Source organism: Meriones unguiculatus, chromosome 6 (genome assembly GCF_030254825.1).
Source record: "Meriones unguiculatus strain TT.TT164.6M chromosome 6, Bangor_MerUng_6.1, whole genome shotgun sequence".
Taxonomy (NCBI): Eukaryota; Metazoa; Chordata; class Mammalia; order Rodentia; family Muridae; genus Meriones; species Meriones unguiculatus.
In genome coordinates, this window is record NC_083354.1 from 44,161,165 (window position 1) to 44,179,462 (window position 18,298).

Consider the following 18,298-nt stretch of genomic DNA (forward strand, 5'->3'; position numbering starts at 1 on the left):
CACCTCACTTTTTGCTTTTTTTTTTTTTAAACTTACATTCTTTTTTATTTATTTATTTTTGTTTTATGTGCACTGGTATTTTGCTTGCATGTATGTCTGTGTGAGAGTGTCAGATCCCCTGGAACTGGAGTTAGAGACAGTTGTGAGCTGCCATGTGGGTGCTGGGAATTGAACCCCAGTCTACTCTGGAAGAGCAGCCAGTGTTCTTAACTGCTGAGCCATCTCTCCAGCCCCTGCCCTTACGTTCTTGATACGTGATTTTCTGACCATTTTAAATGTCTCTCCATTACTTTCTCTCTCACATTTCTAGGCCCTAGAGTACCTTTTCAAGTTCATTGTTCAATCACGAATCCTGTATTCAAGAGCGACATGTGGGATGGAAGAGGAACAATTCCGGTCAAGCATCCAGGAGCTTTTCCAGTCTATCCGGTTTGTGCTGAGTCTGGACAGTAGAAACTCAGAAACACTCCTCTTCACTCAGGTCTGTGAACGGTGGAAAATAGTATGGGGTTTCCTGTTCCTGTTGTGTTGTGTTGGAATTTGGGGGAGGGGCGGGTTCGAGACAGGGTTTCTTTGTGTAGCCTTGGTTGTCCTGGACTCACTTTGTAGACTAGGCTGGCCTAGAACTCACAGCAGTACACCTGCCTCTACCTCCCTGAGTGCTGGGATTACAGGCTCGTACCACCACATCTGACTGTTTGGGGGATTTTCTAAATTATTTAAATTTTTGGACAGTTTCATCTGTAACTTCTGATTCCTTTTCCCTCTTTTTATCTCTTTTTTTTCTTCCTTAACAACTTTCTGCTCTTTCCTACTAGTCCTTTTCCAATATTATTGACTTCTGGCGTGGTTTTGTGGCCCATTGAATTTAATCGTGGCCATCCGTGTGACCACTGGATTGGAACTTCTGTCAGTGCCTGGTGGGGTATCCAGTGTGTACACAACTGAAGGCAGTGACTTCCCCTCCTCTTTGAAGCTATTAGTAGCAAGTAGTTTAGTAGTAGGGGTAGGACCCCCGAGACCCTCCTCCATCCATGCCTTACTATTGACAGTCGTGTTGTGGGACAGACATTTACATCTACTGTGGGGAGGGGGTATTGCTGCTGGGATTCTTTGTCTTAGCAGGTGGTTTCTTTGTCCTGATTCCAGAAATGCAAAAAACTGTGACAAGATTCCGTGTGTTGGGAAAGAGGTGATTTACAAGTAAATATTTGTTAGAACACAATGCTGCTCTTTGCCTCAGCTATGAGGTATGAAAGAGTTTAGTGGCTTTATACTAGGAAAGCGGCAGAGCTTTGTTAGTATGACTTTATGACTTCTCTTTAGACTGAATCTGTTAGTTACCATGCTATAGTTATTATGAACATAGCATGCATAGGGAATATTCAAAATATATAGGGAATTTCATTTCCTAGTTAATTTTATTACAGCTTGCCTGTTACAGATGTTAAGAATGGGATAAATTGAAAGCTAATAGGAATAGTTGAATGCATTGACTAAGAATTAGAGCTAGGTTCTTTTAGAAATATCAGTGTTAGAAATTTTCTTCCTCATATCAAAATTTTCTAACCAGCTAGTCTATTACCTTTAACAAGCAAACTTATGCTATAATAAACCAAGCATCATTACTTGACCCACATCGGGTTATTTTCTATTATCAAATTACTATACTTTTATCTAAAAGATATAATCCTTTGGCTTCTTGAAGCCAATTATGCCAAAAGGTGTCAACAGAGATCAGATAGCGTCTCTATGTCTACCCTTTCATTACTGCATGTGTTATTAGGGAAGTGAGTATTTAAATCCTATCTCATTTGAGTTTAGAATAGTCAACTATTTTTTTTTTTCTTCTACTTGCCTCTATATTGTCTCTTGATGCCCATAAATTGCCTTTAGGTTCCTTGGCCAAAGAGCAGGTGATCATCTGGGAGCTGTACACCATAAAGAAAACCTCAAGGTTTTCAAGAGCCTCTCTAAGGAAACTCCTTCATGATCTCATTTTTAAAAGTACCACAGGAAACTCAATATTTTTCTCCCCAATTTTCTCCATATTTATCTGTTTCTTCTAATAGGGGCCAAGAGTACCTACTGCTTCTCCCCAAGCCAAAAATAGTTACAGGGAGATTGAAGGTAGCTAACAGAGGAGAATAGATAGCTTTCTGGGTATTTGGCAATGCTTTGTACAAACAGTGGTACTCCTCCCACATCAGAACAGATAGCTTAGACCTACCTGATAGACCTAGTACCAGCTTAGCTATGTTAAGGATCAAATCTGATTCTTTGCTGCCAAGCTTGTTTCATGAGTTTCAGAACTCTTGAAAAATTTACTACCCAATTAGACTATCTTTGATCATGACTCTCAGAAGTTGTGAGATTCTGTCTTTCTTTTCTAGTGTATAATTGCAGAAAATTTCACCATTTAAAGGAAGAAATCAGCTACCGTGTTATTACTGAGTGTGACATACTCCCCAATTGCTTGTATGTTGGTTTTAACTGCTGTAAAACAATTTCTCTGATATTCCATGGAGTTACTAACCTGAAGACAGAATTTAAATGATTTTACACGTTAATCTGGCCTTAACATAAAGGACAGTAATATAAGCCTTTCCCAAGGCATAAATTTTCATTGTACACCATTATCTACTGTACTGCCTGATGAATCATTTAAGAAAAACATACTCCCCACAAGCCCAGCTCACTTGTTGAAAGTGACCTGTTACCTTCTGGTCTTAAGGTGCCACTTCTATTTCCCTTTGTAAACCTTGTTTGTATTAGTGGTATAAGAAGACTAAGAAGTCCAAAAAATTTTCCTTCATGGTGCTTTCAATAAATAGTGGAAGAAAATAAGAGCCAGCTCATCTTAGCTTCTTTTCTTGCCACTGTTGTAAAATACTGTCACAAAAGGAACTTAAGGGGGAAAAGTTTATTCTGCTCATAGTTGGAGGTGCAGTTCATCATAGTGGAGGTCAAGGCGGCAGGAGCTTGAAGAGGCTGGTCACATTACATACCCAGTCAAGAGGCACAGAGCGACGAGGGCATGTTACTGCTCAACGCTTCCTCCATTTATGCAGTTCAGGATCCCCTGCCCAAGAAATAGCCCTGCTTCGATAAAGATGGGTCCTACGTTAGTTAACCTGATTATGTTAATCTCTCACAGGCGTTCCCAGAGGGACATCTCCCAGGTGATCCTAGATTTTGACAAACTGACAGCGTCACAGAGCATTTACTCCAGACCTGTTGTGCTCTAGGTACCCTTCTGGAAACAATGTGCCTAAGTCTTCCCATATTCCAGTAGTAGCACTGTCCCTGTTTCCTGCTTGAGAAAACCAAGGATTAAGGCAACCACCAAACACACAGTAGGCAAGTGATAAAACTGAGAATTTATTTAGGTTGAGTTTTGTTATGTCATCCAGGCTGGTCTTAAACTTGCAACCTCCTGCTTCAACCTCCTGAGTAGCTAAAATTACAGATGTGAAGCACCACACCTGGCTTAAAGCTGGAATTTGAACTCATATGTGTCTAATTTTAAAATCTATTATTTTTTTCCTATAGTGTTCTGCCTCTCAAAAGTTATGGATCAATATTATCAGATTGGGGCAGCAAGATGGCTCGGCAGGTAAAGGCTCATGATGCCAACCCTGATGACCTGAGTTTGATCACCAGGTCCCACATGGTGAAATGAGAGAACCAGCTCCCATAAGTTGTCCTCTGACCTCCACATGAGCATGTGCTCCCCCCCACTAAATAAATAAGTAAATGTAATTTAAGTGAATAAACAAATAAAACTACTAATGCCATCATGCTTCCCCTACCTCATTAAAATATATTAGTACATTTTCCTCAAGAGACCACATCTTGCTTCCAGAGCTTAGATCCTAGAAGCCCATGAACACATGTCTTCTCTCTCCCTCTCCTCTTCCCTTCCCTCACTCTCTTCCTCTCTACTCCTCTCCTTATTTGGGCCTTGTTTGAGTCACTTAATTCTTAGGCAATGTTATCAGTAGTCCTCAAGACTTTATAGCTGAATGAATCCATATGTTTTTCATACTTCTGAATTTATACTTGAGAGTATCAGGGAACACATACAGGAAATTCACTTACATGTTCTTCAGATTACCTACATGATTATATACAAATATGACTATCCCTGGAAAATAGTCTAGTTCTTATAGTTAGGTTACTGCTCTTAATGGAGTCCAGCTAGTGCTTCTTGAGGGTACTCAGCTTTCATTGGAAACCAAAATTGAAAAGTCAAGAGCTTAATCATAAAGACTAAAAGTTTGAATACCCTTTATGAAGAAAAATAGCTGTTTCTTAAGCTATGTTGTGAAATTTTCTCCTTATACTTTTCTTGTCTGCAAATGCTGGGCAAATAATGAAAACCCTAGTAAAAATCCCTTGTTTTGTTTTATTTTTGCTCTAAGAGTGCTATAGGGATTAGTAGAGTCGAGGGCCAAGGGAAGAACCCTCTCAAGGCAGGGGTGCTATGGTGCCTTCTGAAACTCTTTCAGCCTCATACCTTTGAACTAAGAAGATAAACACAAACCTAGCTTTGAGCTAACTACTGCTTTCCTTGCGCCCGCAGGCTGCACTACTTAATTCTTTCCCCACCATCTTTGACGAGCTGCTGCAAATGTTTACTGTACAAGAGGTAGCAGAGTTCGTGAGAGGCACACTGGGGAGCATGCCCAGCACTGTGCACATCGGGCAGTCGATGGATGTCGTGAAGCTGCAGTCCATCGCCAGGACAGTGGACAGTCGCCTGTTTTCCTTTTCAGGTAAATTAAGTTGAAAAGGGAGTCAGATTTTATTTCTTCCCTTTCTGGATAGTAGCCAAGGTTAAATTGTTCAAAGTGTTAGTTTAACAACTGTGATGTAAGAAACCACTAACCCTTAAAGTGTAAAGATTTTAATAAACCATGTGAGAAACTTAACCAAGATCCAGGCTTGCTGCCTCTCTTTCAGTTTACTCTTAGGAACCCATAACTTAGGCTGTGCTCATAGGATGTTGTGTTAGTTCATTCATCCTGTGACAGTTAAATTCCATAAAGTAGGTGGATTTAAAACAACAAATACTGTTAGGTATAATGCCAGGTGGATTTCTGTGAATTTGAGGCCAGCCTGATACACACACGCACACTTGTGTGCGTGTACACATGAGGACACATGCCTTAACTCAGCACATAAAAGTAAAACTCATTCTTGGCTCCATATGAAGCTTGAGGTCAGCCTGGGTTACATGGAACCCTATGTCAAAAAAAAAAAAAAAAAGGTTCAAATGCTTAATTTTTACAGTTCTAAAGATTAGGAAGTCCTGGATCTAGGTACCAATAGGTTTGATGTCTAGTTGAAACTGTTTCGACTGTTTCCAGTTTCACAGATAATCTCTTCTCTCTGTTTTATCACCTAGAAGGAGCAAGAAAGATCTCGAGATCTCTTTTAAAGAGACACTAGTCTCAGCCTTGTGAAGTAGCACACACTTCTAATCTCAGAACTTGGGAGGCAGAGACAGACAGACCTCTGTGTGGCCAAGACTACCCCGGTCAATATATCAAGTATGTTTATATCCTAGGCCAGGCTGACTTATATAGTCAGACCCTGTCTCAAGAGGAGGTGGGGCACTAATTTCATAAGGATAAGGCACTCGTGACATTATCCCTAGGAAGTATCCCCCTGCAGAGGCTGTCACACTGGGCATTCGGTTATGATGTATGAACTTGAAACAGACATAAATATTTAGTATCTAGTAGGTGACCCTTGGTGTCCAGCCCGAAGATACAACCATATGCTGGCTATAGAATCTGTCACAACCTAGTTGGATGAAAGGGCAAAGGGGAAAGAGAGAGAACAAAAGAAAAGGACCCAGTCCAAGAAGATGAGGATAAGCCAACAAAGTTTAAAAGGCTCTGAAAGGGGACTTGGGAAATCCTGTGCTTGCTTGTTTCTTTGGCTCACCAGTCAGATTCTTCACTCTTTTTCTTTTTTAAAAGAGAAGTAGATATAAAGCCTTTCATAGTCCCCTGGAGGTCAGGACAGCCCAATACATCAGGAATCCAGGATGCCTTTCAGTAAGAGCCTCTGGATTTATCGTTGAAAGTATATTGCTTGTGATCAATTTCAGCCTTACAGCAGCATCAAACATGAGCCTGGTTATTTAAGTAGGCCAGCACTGTTCTAGAATAAACCTCCAAACTCAAAAATAAATCTGAAGCATCAGCAGAAGTTATCTGAATTTTCATAATTAGAATTTTACATATTAATTTTTAAAGTTTGACTTCAAAGCATAAGAAAAACTTATTAATTCAATGCTGTGTATACTTGGAATACTAAGGAGATGTTCTCACTGACTCAGCCCTACCAGTGGAGAGCATTGATGAGTGAGACTGCCATTCAGGAGATCAGCCCTTCTCCAGTAACTGTTGATGATAAACTGCTTGCTCCTGCCTCAGACTGAAAATGTTATCAGTGATTTGGACACTGTCACTAAATCCACTGCTTTCAGCTTTCACGTTACGTATGGTCAAAAAAGGGTGCTTTCAAAAAATATAGAAAAAAATGAAACAGCTGCTCTCATTGACATATTTTACTTCCATTATTTTTGTGTATGTTCAGCTGCTTTCACAGTCACTTAAGAAAACTCACGTAATGTTGTCCACCACCTATTTGTATTTTATTTTAATTGATTGTTCAAGTTATAGCACCTTCCCTAAAACAAGCTTTGTACTAGTGATGGAGTATAAATACAGTTCTTTATTCTCTGAGCATACCAATTGTCTTTGGCATGTTCTAATAACAAACTTCTATCTGAAAGCAGCTATTGGTTGTTATAAACCTTACTGTTTGTGTTTTGATCTAAAATACAAATATTAGCTTTTTTGTCCAAACATCCCTTTAAATATAGAACAGCTACCACTCTGTTCTTTTCGTAACATATTATAAGTATTGACAAAACAATGTCAAAATCACTTACATGTTGTATAATTTATCTTTGGCTTAATTTTTTTTTTTTATTTCTGGGGGCTGCAGAGATGGTTTACTAGTTAAGAGTACTGACTGCATTTCTATATAACCTAGGTTCAATTTCCAGCATCACCATCTGTAGTTCTAATCCCAACAAATCCAGTGCCCTCTTCTGACCTCCGTGGTCACTGCATGTATGTCACATGCAGACAAAATACCTAAATGCATAAAATAAAAATGAAAGAAACTATTTCTGAAGTTCATGCAGAACTGTTAGCTATGGTCAAATGTGAACAGTAAATTATATTTTTCATGGCTTGTGTTATTGATAATCTAACTGAATCATTATGGAGAGGTAGGACAGTATCTTCAGGGATGTACCTACCACAGAAGAGTTTGGGGTGCCAGAAACAGGTTCACATGGGCATTTTATTTAGTAGAAGAAGCCATTAACACCCCATTATATACAAGGGAAATCAAATCTGTGGGAAGAGAGTCAGTCTGCTTAAGAACTCGAAATGAATTAGTAAGAGGGCTAGAATATAATTCAGCCTGTCTGAATTAGGGGTTCCAAACATGATTTTTTCTTCATAAAAGGATAGTCTGGTAAAATGAAAAAGAAAAGAAAGCTGTTTTAATGTATAAGATAGGGTTGACGTAAAAGCTCCCTAGTTATCAAAGGCTACGACAGGCTAGCATTACACTCCTGTTCCATTTGCAGTCTAACAAGCCCAGGACAGAAACAAGATAGGCCAGATGGCTTGACAAAGTGAATGCATACCAGAATAGGAACGGCAGGCAATTTAGCCACACCAAGAAGAGAAGCAGTTAGTCATTCCTAGTAAGCCTACAAATCTGGCCATTGTAACTCGTGATAAGTGTGACATTTACATGGATTTTTCACTACAGACTGTTTTTAATTTGGAGCTTAATCATTAAAGAGATCATTTGGAAGCAGAATTCTACTGATACGTTATATCAAACGCCATTAGTGTAGGGGTCTAAATTAATAATGAACGGGAAAAAAGATGGCGAAACCATGTCATAGGATGGCCTATAATTTCTAGGCCATAAGATTTTTGGACTTTTAGAAGCGGTTAACCTCTCCTGTGATTCTATTCTTAACCTTACCTCCTTTTAGTCTCATAATGCTGCTATCTTCTAGCAGTAATTAGCTGCCCTCCAATGGACAACCTCTTCTCTATTTTCTTCCCTAGAATCCCGCCGCATCCTACTTCCTGTGGTTCTTCATCACATTCATCTTCACCTGAGGCAGCAGAAGGAGTTGCTGATCTGTTCAGGGATTCTGGGCAGCATCTTCTCCATCGTCAAGACCAGCTCTCTGGTAGTGACCCCACAACCCTCCCCACTTACCTCTGCCCTGATTTTATGTTATTGTAGTCGGGAAGAGATCAACAGTGATCACACTGTACACTTCTCAGTCAGAGATGCCTTTGCTGGTGAAAGGAAAGTGCCCAAATGAAGCCTGTGTCTTCCCAGCAGGTTTCTCCGTGCAGTACATCTTTGTTATATTACCAGTACTACTATAAATGTACTTGGATATATAATCTCCCATACTATCAGAAAGACCAGTCATGTTTCTTCTTCTGTTTCTATCAAAAAGGATTCAGTTAGGACTCCTGGGAATTTTCTTAAGATTAGAACTATGCATACCAGGAGACAGACCCAGACTAGCAGGGAAGCTTGATTATACAGACTTTGAGCCTTGAGGCAGCTTGATTCCACCCATGGCATCCTTACATCTTGCCGGATGAGGTCAGAAAATGCAGTAGCTATATACTACCCATAAAAGTGCTGAGTCTGTGGGATGTAAAACTGTTCTTTGGATGTCAGGTTTCAACTAATAATGTTTTATCTATTTTCTCTGTTTAATGTTTAAGGAAATATGTGGTAGAAGGAGAGAGATTGGGGTAGGGGAAAAGCAAAGGCATGGGTGAGAGTAGAATTTACTTTCATAATATTTATTTTATGTACTTTTCATAGAAGAAATGTTTATTATAGAAAATTAAGAGACTGTAGGAAAGGTATAAAGTGATTGAAGAACAAGCATAGGCTTAAAGTTAATTCTCCTAGCATAAAATTTAAAGTGAAGGATATAGCCCAGGTGATAACATACTAAACTAAACTACTTAGGTGAAATAAAAGAGGCTCCTAGAGGAGGACACCCCCTCTCAGTGGACTCGGAAGGGGGCAGGGAGGAGATGAGGGAGGGGGGGAGGACTGGGAGGGAAAGAGGGAGAGGGCTACAGCTGGGATACAAGTGAATGTATAAAATTATTTAAAAATAAAAAATATTTAAAAAAACATAACATGTACAGTCTTGTTACAGGTATGTCCTGCTTTTTAAGTTTTAAGTGAGGTAGTATATTATTAACTTTATATTTTGACTAAAATATCTACGAGATGAAGCTGGATAATCTATGAATAACATGTCACTAAAAGCATTAAGCTTCCAGATTCTGGAGGTATGTAAATGTAGATAATATTCTGAATATTTTTTGAAATGAAACACTAGGTATTAAATAAAAGAATAACAAATTGCTTTAAAAAAAAAAGAGGCTCCTAGAAAAACCACATAATCATCTCCTTAGATGTGGAAAAAGCATTTGACAAAATCTAGCACCCATTCATGTTTAAAGTCTTGGAGAGATCAGGGATACAAGGCACATACCTAAACAAAGCAAAGGCAATATACAGTAAGCCTATAGCCAACATCAAACTCAATGGAGAGAAACTTAAATCAATCCCACTGAAATCAGGGACAAGACAAGGCTGCCCACTGTCTCCGTATCTCTTCAACATAGTACTTTAAGTCCTAGCTAGAGCAATAAGACAACTAAAGGAGTTCAAGGGAATACAAATCAGAAAGGAAGAAGTCAAAGTATCACTATTCGCAGATAATATGATAGTATACATGAGTGACTCCAAAAATTCAACCAGAGAACTCCTTCAGCTGATAAACACCTTCAGCAAAGTGGCTGGATACAAAATCAACTCAAAAAAATCAGAAGCCCTCCTGTATACCAAAGACAAAAGGGCCAAGAAAGAAATTAGGGAAACAACACCCTTCACAATAGCCACTAATAACATAAAGTACGTTGGTGTGACTCTAACCAAGCAAGTGAAAGACCTGTTTCAGAAAAACTTCACATCTCTGAAGAAAGAAATTGAAGAAGGTATCAGAAGATGGAAAGATCTCCCATGATCATGGATTGGTAGGATTAACATAGTGAAAAGGGTCATTCTGCCAAAAGCAATCTACAGATTCAATGCAGTTCCCATCAAATTCTTTACAGACCTTGAAAGAAAAATTCTCAACTTCATATGGAAAAACAAAAACCCAGAATTTCCAAAACGATCTTGTACTACAATAGATTGTCTGGAGGTATTTCCATCCCTGATCTCAAGCTGTACTACAGAGCAATAGTAATAAAAACTGCATGGTGTTGGCACAGAAACAGAATAGTGGATCAATGGAACCGAATAAAAGACCCAGTAATAAACCCACAAACCTATGGATTCTTGATTTTCAACAAAGAAGCCAAAACCATTCAATGGAAAAAAGACAGCATCTTCAATAAATGGTGCTGGTCCAACTGGATGTCTACATGCAGAAAAATTAAAATAAATCCATATTTATCACCGTGCACAAAACTGAAGTCCAAGTGGATCAAAGACCTCAACATAAAACCAAACACATTAAATCGGTTAGAAGAAAACCTGGGAAAGACCCTAGAACTCATTGGCACAGGAGACAACTTCCTGAACAGAACACCAACAGCACAGGCTGTAAGATCAACAATCAATAAATAGGACCTCATGAAACTGAAAAGCTTTTGTAAAGCAAAGGATACTGTCATCAGAACAAAACGACAGCCTACAGACTGGGGAAGGATCTTCACCAACCCTGTATCTGACAAAGGTCTAATATCCAGTATATATAAAGAACTCAAGAAGTTAAAAAGCAACAAATCAAGTAATCCAGTTAAAAAATGGGGTATGGAGCTAAACAAAGAACTCTCTGTAGAGGAATGTAGAATGGCAGAGAAACACTTAAAGAAATGCTCAACGTCCTTAGTCATCAGGGAGATGCAAATCAAAACGACCCTGAGATTTCACCTTATGCCCATCAGAATGGCTAAGATCAAAAACTCAAGTGACAGCATATGCTGGAGAGGTTGTGAAGAAAAGGGAACCCTCCTCTATTGCTGGTGGGAATGTAAACTTGTACAACCACTTTGGAAATCAATCTGGTGCTTTCTCAGACAATTAGGAATGGTGATTCCTCAAGATCCAGCTATACAACTCCTAGGCATATATCCAAAAGATGCTCAAGTACACGACAAGGACATTTGTTCAACCATGTCTGTAGCAGCTTTATTCGTAATAGCCAGAACCTGGAAACAACCCAGATGTCCCTCAGTGGTGGAATGGATACAGAAGTTGTGATACATTTATACAATGGAATACTACTCAGCAATTAAAAACAAGGAAATCACGAAGTTTGCAGGTAAATGGTAGGATCTAGAAAAGATCATTCTGAGTGAGTATCCCAGAAGCAGAAAGACACACAGGTTATATACTCACTTATAAGTGGATACTACACCTATAATATAGGGTAAACATACTAAAATCTGTTCACCTAAATAAGCTAAACAAGGAGGAGGACCTGGGGTAAGAAGATCAATCCTTACTTAGAAAGACAAATGGGATGGACATTGGAGTAGGAGAAAACGAGAAGCAGGATAGGAGTCTACCATAGAGGGCTTCTACCTAGCAGTGTATCAAAGCACATGCTGAGACTCATGGCCAAACTTTGGGCACAGTGCAGGGAATCACATGAAAGAAGAGAGAGTTAGTAAGACCTGGAGAGAACCGGAGCTCCCCAAGGACCAAATATATCTTGGCACAGGGGCTTGTCTGAGACTGATTGTCCAACCAGGGACCATGCGTGGATATAACCTAGAACCCCTGCTCGGACGTAGCCCATGGCAGCTCAGTATCCAAGTGGGTTCCCTAGTAAGGGGAACAGAGACTGTCTCTGGCATGAACTCTGTGGCTAGTTCTTTGACTTCCCCCCCACACACACCCTGGAGGAGCAGCCTAGCTAGGCCACAGAGGAGGACACTGCAGCCAGTTCTGATGAGACCTGATAAGCTAAGGTCAGTTGGAAGGGGAGGAGGACCTCCCCTATCAGTAGACTTAGAGAGGGGCAAGGAGGAGGGTGGGATTGGGAGGGAATGAGGGAGGGGGCTACAGCTGGGATACAAAGTAAGTAAACTGTAATTAATATAAAAAAATAAAAATTTAATTTAAAAAAAGAGGCTCCTAAAACAAAAACATGCTTTAATTGAGCAAAAGACAGAAACCCAAAAGGAAGCTCTGGTGTCCAGAATTAAAGTACCATTGAATGGCAGAGGCCCAACTTGTCAGATAGTTATTGTAATGGTTGTAGTGACCCTATTGTTTGTTCTTTTCTCCAGTCAAGACCTGGTAACTTTTATTCCCACTGCGACTCATAAAAGCCACATCAAGCACATATATCTACAGTATCCAAGGTCATATGTGAGGTAGCTTATTGCTAAAAGAAGGGAAGGAATTGAAGAGGGGGTTTAAAAAAAGAAAAATGGAAACCAGTGAAAAACCTAAAGGATGTAGTTTAATGGTATTTGGGGGAGTTAGAGAGTTGAATATAATTGGTTAACTACAACTGCTCAAACATGTATCAAAGAAAAGAGTGTTACACTTTGATAGATGGGAAGAATTTTTTTAGCCCCAAGAGCCAATTCCTCTTGGAAATAGGGCAGAATATAATTATATTTGATAGATAGGTAAAAGGAAATGAAATTTAAGCTCTGTGATAGTCTCTCTCTAGTTCAACTCAGTATAGTCAGGTTTTCAAATAGTGAATGGCACATAGTCAATGTTAAGTGATGATAAGGCGGATGGGTAGAGTATGAGTATTAAGATCAACAGTAGTACAAATATTTCAGAGGTCTGGGGAGGTGACTCAATGTTGAAAATGCTTGCTTTGAAGACACAAGGATATACATTTGTTTCTCTAGCACCCATGAAAAAACCTAGCATGTTGGTGTATATGTCTATAACCCCAACACTGTGGGGAGGAACAGGAAGTCCAGGAGGCTTGATGACCAGCCATTCTGGATAAAATGGCTAAAAATAGGTTCAGTTGAGAACTTGGTCTCAAATTATAATAATAAAATTAATAATAATAATAATGGTGATGATGTGGAGGACAAAGGAAGACATTTGATGTCAAATTCTGGACTCGACTTGTGTGCACTCAGGTGTGTGCACCTGCACACACCTGCACCACATGTAAACCACACAGGTACACAAAATAAAAATTTTAAATATATTTTGGAAAAGGGACAGTGAGAATCTCTTTTGAAAGATAATTGAAGCCACCCTACAAAATTTAAAATGAATATGTAATGTCTATAAAAGGATAATACAAATTCTTCTAAAAGTCTAGCAGCTGGGAAGTGAGAAGGCATGTTCTACTTTTGTAAAGCTGCTAGAGAAAGATGGATTGAGAATGGAGTCTTTCAGATGAATGGGAATAGCAACAGACTGAGGAGCTAGAAATGGCCACAGAAGGGGTTTGCAAAAATTAAGGGGAGGGTGGATGAAAGGAGAGAAAGAGGAGGAGGAAAGGAGGGAAGGAAGGAGGGGGAAAGAGGTGGGAAAACTTGACGTTTTTCAAACTTCATTTCTCAAAGTTTCAGTAGAGGCATGCTTTTTCTCTTCACTATACTGGGGAAATAAAAGAAAACTTTTCGCTTAGAGCATCCATCTCTGTCCTGTGTATCAAAATTAACATGTCTTCCTGAGATTGAAATTTGTGGCTGGCATTACCAAAGCCAAGGCCTCAGCCACCATGCTTGGAACAGTAGAGGCAGGCATATCTCACCTCCTGCCAAAGCTATTGTCCTGGATTCCTTGCATACTTCATATCGGTGAGTCTGTGAGATCAGCATTGGAAATCGAGTTAGAAGATCCCTCCTGAGGTGGCTTAGTGAGTTCTGCTAGCTGAACATCTGCCTGATGCTAATGGTGTGCTCTCTCACTGCTCACTCCAGGAGGCAGATGTCATGGAGGAGGTAGAGATGATGGTGGAAAGCCTCCTGGATGTGCTCTTACAGACTCTACTAACCATCATGAGTAAATCACATGCTCAGGAGGCGGTAAGAGGGCAGCGGTGCCCGCAGTGCACAGCCGAGATCACTGTTAGTAACTAACACTCAGGTGTTCTTGCTTTCTTTTCTAACCTGGGGCTCCTTACATTACTCCCATCTCACCACCCCAGCATTTTCATCTCATTCTTCTCCCTGCATGGTGGTCAGCATGTCACCCTCTTCCTTCTTGAGTCTTAATCCCGTCTCTACATTGAAAGCTCTCATTTCCTACTCCCAGGAGACTACATTAGGGAAGAGTTCTTGTATGGTTTCCTGACCATAACTTTAGTTGGTCTTTTCCTTTAAGACAGGTCACTTTTTATAATGTTGAACGACACAGTGATACAGAAAAGCTGCAGGAAGAGGCTAAAGATGAACAACAGGCCCATCATCTCCTGTAGGAAACCTCCCTTATAGTTTTCCCAAATGACAGAACAGGATACTTTTCTTACAGTTTTCTTGGGTCTACAGATTAGTTGATTTAGTACATAATGTTTGTATCTAAATTTTTAATATCAAGAAAAATATAATATGGTAGAATTTCAGAGGTGTTGTTGAATAATGATTTTTATATGACCTAATTAGGGGAGGAACAAACTGGGGAAGCATCTCAGAAGGTAGAGACAGGAACTTTGGCATCCAATACTATTTGCATATCCAGAGTGAATTTTCCAGCCCTCATATGGTACCATGATAAACAGTTTATGTGAACTCTCTTTCATTTGGAAGATGAGAGATTAATAGAACTCTCTTTGAAAAAGTCATCTCTGGGAGCAAGTCAAGCTTTAGCATGTCAGGGTGAGCATATATTCTAGAGCATTTGGTCTAAGAAAAGTATCTCCTCTGTTAAGAGCCTCCTGTTGAAAAATATAAGGCTTAGTAATTTTTTTTTTTATTGTAGGCATTGTCATATTACACAGGTCTGTGGTATTCCTTAGTGTGGTAGCCTAGGCATAGACATAATCAGGAACTCACTTGTGATGAAAGAAGCAGGCGGTCAGGATTGAAAATCAGATAGTTCTAAAACAGATTCTACAGTAAACTTCGACCAATTAGATCCCAAAGATTTCAGATGGAAAACTTTTAATTTGTCCATAATATAATTTGTCCATAATTTTAGTATGTCCATAATTCAAGTGAAGATGAAAGAAACCTAAGTAAAGGAATTTGGGGCTGATAAGATAACTGGATTAAGTATCAGTTCTTTCTAAATGAACTGTCTTGAAAAAAAAATCTAGAACTTCAGCTTAGAACACTAGTTACCTTGGTGGGCAGCAAAGGAATTACAGCATGTAAAATCCTTTAAGAAGAATTTAGTGAGGTATTTGATTGAGAGCCCTGTGAAGTCACTCTCAGTGTAGGTGAAGTAACTATGTCACTGATATGTCCTAGTAATCCAGCCTTCTAATCAACACTCACACAGCCTTTGCTAGGGGTTCTGACACTACTTTTTAAACACTTGACAAATGTTACTAATGAAGTCATTCATTTCTGTAGATTATTATCATTTGTTGGGTACCTTTTCTGTATTACACTTTGTGCTTCAGTGCCACACACACACACACACACACACACACACACACACACAAATACGCACATATAAACACACATGCACAAACTCATCTGACCTTTACAGCAAATTAATTTTGACTTCTTATTTTCTGATAAAACTGAAGTTCATATACATGTGTAAATTTTGTGTAGTTTCAGGGCTCTAGAAAAGATTTGATAAGTTAAAAAGCTATTATCAAATTCTCTTGAATTTAGAAAAACTTTAAAATCATCTAGGTAAAAAATACGTTTTCCGCTCTCAGGAAACAGCTTTTTAACAACCGTGTCAGTATTGCCATAGCATGGTCTTTGGAGTCCTTAAAGCAGTTTTTTTTTTTTTTTTTTTTTTCAGTGTATCTTAAATTGGCTTTTAAAAAACTCATAATAATACGTAAATATGCCTTGAAGTTCATGGCTTATTCCCTCCCAAAAATCAAATTTTACTCCTTTGCCTTTTTTATTTTCATTTTTTGATCACTTATGTCCCATTTTCCCAGTTGAGCTGTCCTTCCCAAGAATATCTTTGTTAAAGGGCTGCCCTCTCCCAGCATATGATCCAGATTTTGTTGAGAGAAGGAGAAGCTCCTTTTCCAAGTAACCTCTGCAGACTTCAGTATTGTACTCTGACAATAAAAGACTATTTAACCAAAACTTTACCATAGAGAAAAATGATAATTAATATTTCACTTTGCAGTGTTCCATGTTATAAGTGAAGGTTTTTCAATAACCTTATACCACAAAACTCCAAAGCATTCCTAGAAAAAAATAGTTCATTTTCAGGAACATGGTTGTCACCTTTTCTCATGAACATTTGGGGCCATCACAAACCCTCCCCTCTCTCGCCTTACCCTCTGTGATTTGGAGAACAAAGCCCCTGTGACTGGCTGTGCTAAGTGGTTCTATTTTTGGTTTTGTTTTTGGATTGGTCCCCAGGGTGAATATGTGTCCTGCCTCCTCTCACTGCTCCGTCAGATGTGTGACACCCATTACCAACACCTCTTAGACAACTTCCAGAGCAAAGATGAACTCAAGGTAGGTAACAGAGAACTGGCTTTTCACCCAGGAAAGGAAGCAGGCAGCTGCAACTGCCCATAGGCTTCTCTTTGTCACAGGGTTGTATTCAAGTGGCCATCACTGCCTTAGGGTATTGGATTCAGCAGCCCAATTTACAGTAAACCATGTGACATCCAAAAGCTGAAGTCTGGCAGTGCCCTTCACATAGTCTGATGCCAGGTTAACACTTGAAAATTTTTCTCTGGCTGATAGCAGCCTTGTGAACATTAGTGTCTATTAAAGGATAACCCGAAGCACACTGGGTCAGAAAGCCAGGACGTTCCCGTTCTTATGTTTTATTCTGAGCGGGCCAGGCTTTACTGCTTTAGTAACAATCTGTTGATGATGATGACAGTGTTTGTTTATTTGAATGTCATTCTGGAGAATAGCTGTAGAGAGCTAAGATATCCGCTTCCTACCTTGAGCTGCCAGGCTTTGAATTTGAAGGACTGAGGGGTAGATGGTGCCGAGAAACGAGCCTGAAGTCCAGACAACAGAACATTGCCCTTGCTAAGGACTGCATCAGCTACTCAAAGACTGCTGCAGTTTGTGTCTATATCAAACCATGCTGCTTCCTCCTCGGGCTAAGGATATCTCAGACTCGTGTCTGTGCTCTGCTTTTATTTAGAACCCAGTCACTTGTACGTTACAGTGATATACCCCACCGTTGTCCACTTACATAATCTTCATTAACTGTGTTGTGTCAGTTATCACTTCTGATGTCTGATTCTGCCTTCTCTTCACAGATAGATCTCTGCAGGTTGGTATCACATACTACCTACCTGTAAAGTGAATCAAAAGACAGCCTAAATACAAAGTCAAGCAATGATCAAGCTGAGGTGTAGAGCTAGAAAATACAGACTTGCCTGTGCTAGATTTTTTTTTATCCTATGTATGTGATGCTGAGTCTCAATCAGACTAACATCATTAGCTTTTGTTTTTATTACAGAAATGTATTTGTGATTATAAAAGCTGAAATTATTCACAAAGCTTGTAATATATATATTAAACAGTTATTTTTTGGCTTAGCTTGGCAAATAGCCAGTTCCTTCTTAAGAGCAGCTTTTTTTAATATGCTGTTCTTCGGGAAGCTTCTACTGAAAATGGTTAGATATTGTTAGCTATCTGTTTGCTTCTTTCCAAGGAAAATTAGGAGAGCTCTTTTCAGTTATTCCTCTTTCACATGCCCACCTTTCCTGCTGTTCTCCTAATGTAGATTTTACACATTTTTATTGAAATTGGTAGAGAGCCAAAGCTGTACTGTGGTTCTGTTTTCTTGGTTTATGTTGCTTGTCCAGAAACGGTTGCCTCATTTCTAATGTGCTTTGTTCTGTCTTCACATTTGTCTTCTGCACTTTGGGTATCATCGTCTTAGTACACCCCTCCTCTCAACTGGACTCATTGTCAAAGCTGTCAAATACTGTACGGTCATTTTTCCGTGATTTGTTTTAGTCTATCTTGTTTCATTTTGTAGTGCTGGCATTGAAACTCAGGCTTGGCATTCCAGGCATATA

The 18,298-nt window shown here is 39.4% G+C and overlaps 1 protein-coding gene across 9 annotated transcripts in view; it reads left to right on the top strand.

The window, feature by feature from the left end:
- The window catches only part of Dock3 (dedicator of cytokinesis 3), a 309,055-nt gene that overhangs the window by 220,101 nt on the left and 70,656 nt on the right, over positions 1 to 18,298 (top strand). For 8 of the 9 annotated variants that reach the window (XM_060385341.1, XM_060385339.1, XM_060385340.1 and 5 more), the window contains exons 23-27: positions 311 to 481; positions 4,586 to 4,778; positions 8,178 to 8,305; positions 14,085 to 14,231; positions 16,665 to 16,763. In XM_060385341.1, the coding sequence (XP_060241324.1) occupies positions 311 to 481; positions 4,586 to 4,778; positions 8,178 to 8,305; positions 14,085 to 14,231; positions 16,665 to 16,763 (738 nt within the window). The remainder of the gene's footprint in view (positions 1 to 310; positions 482 to 4,585; positions 4,779 to 8,177; positions 8,306 to 14,084; positions 14,232 to 16,664; positions 16,764 to 18,298) is intronic. The other variant, XM_060385338.1, reaches the window with a different exon arrangement.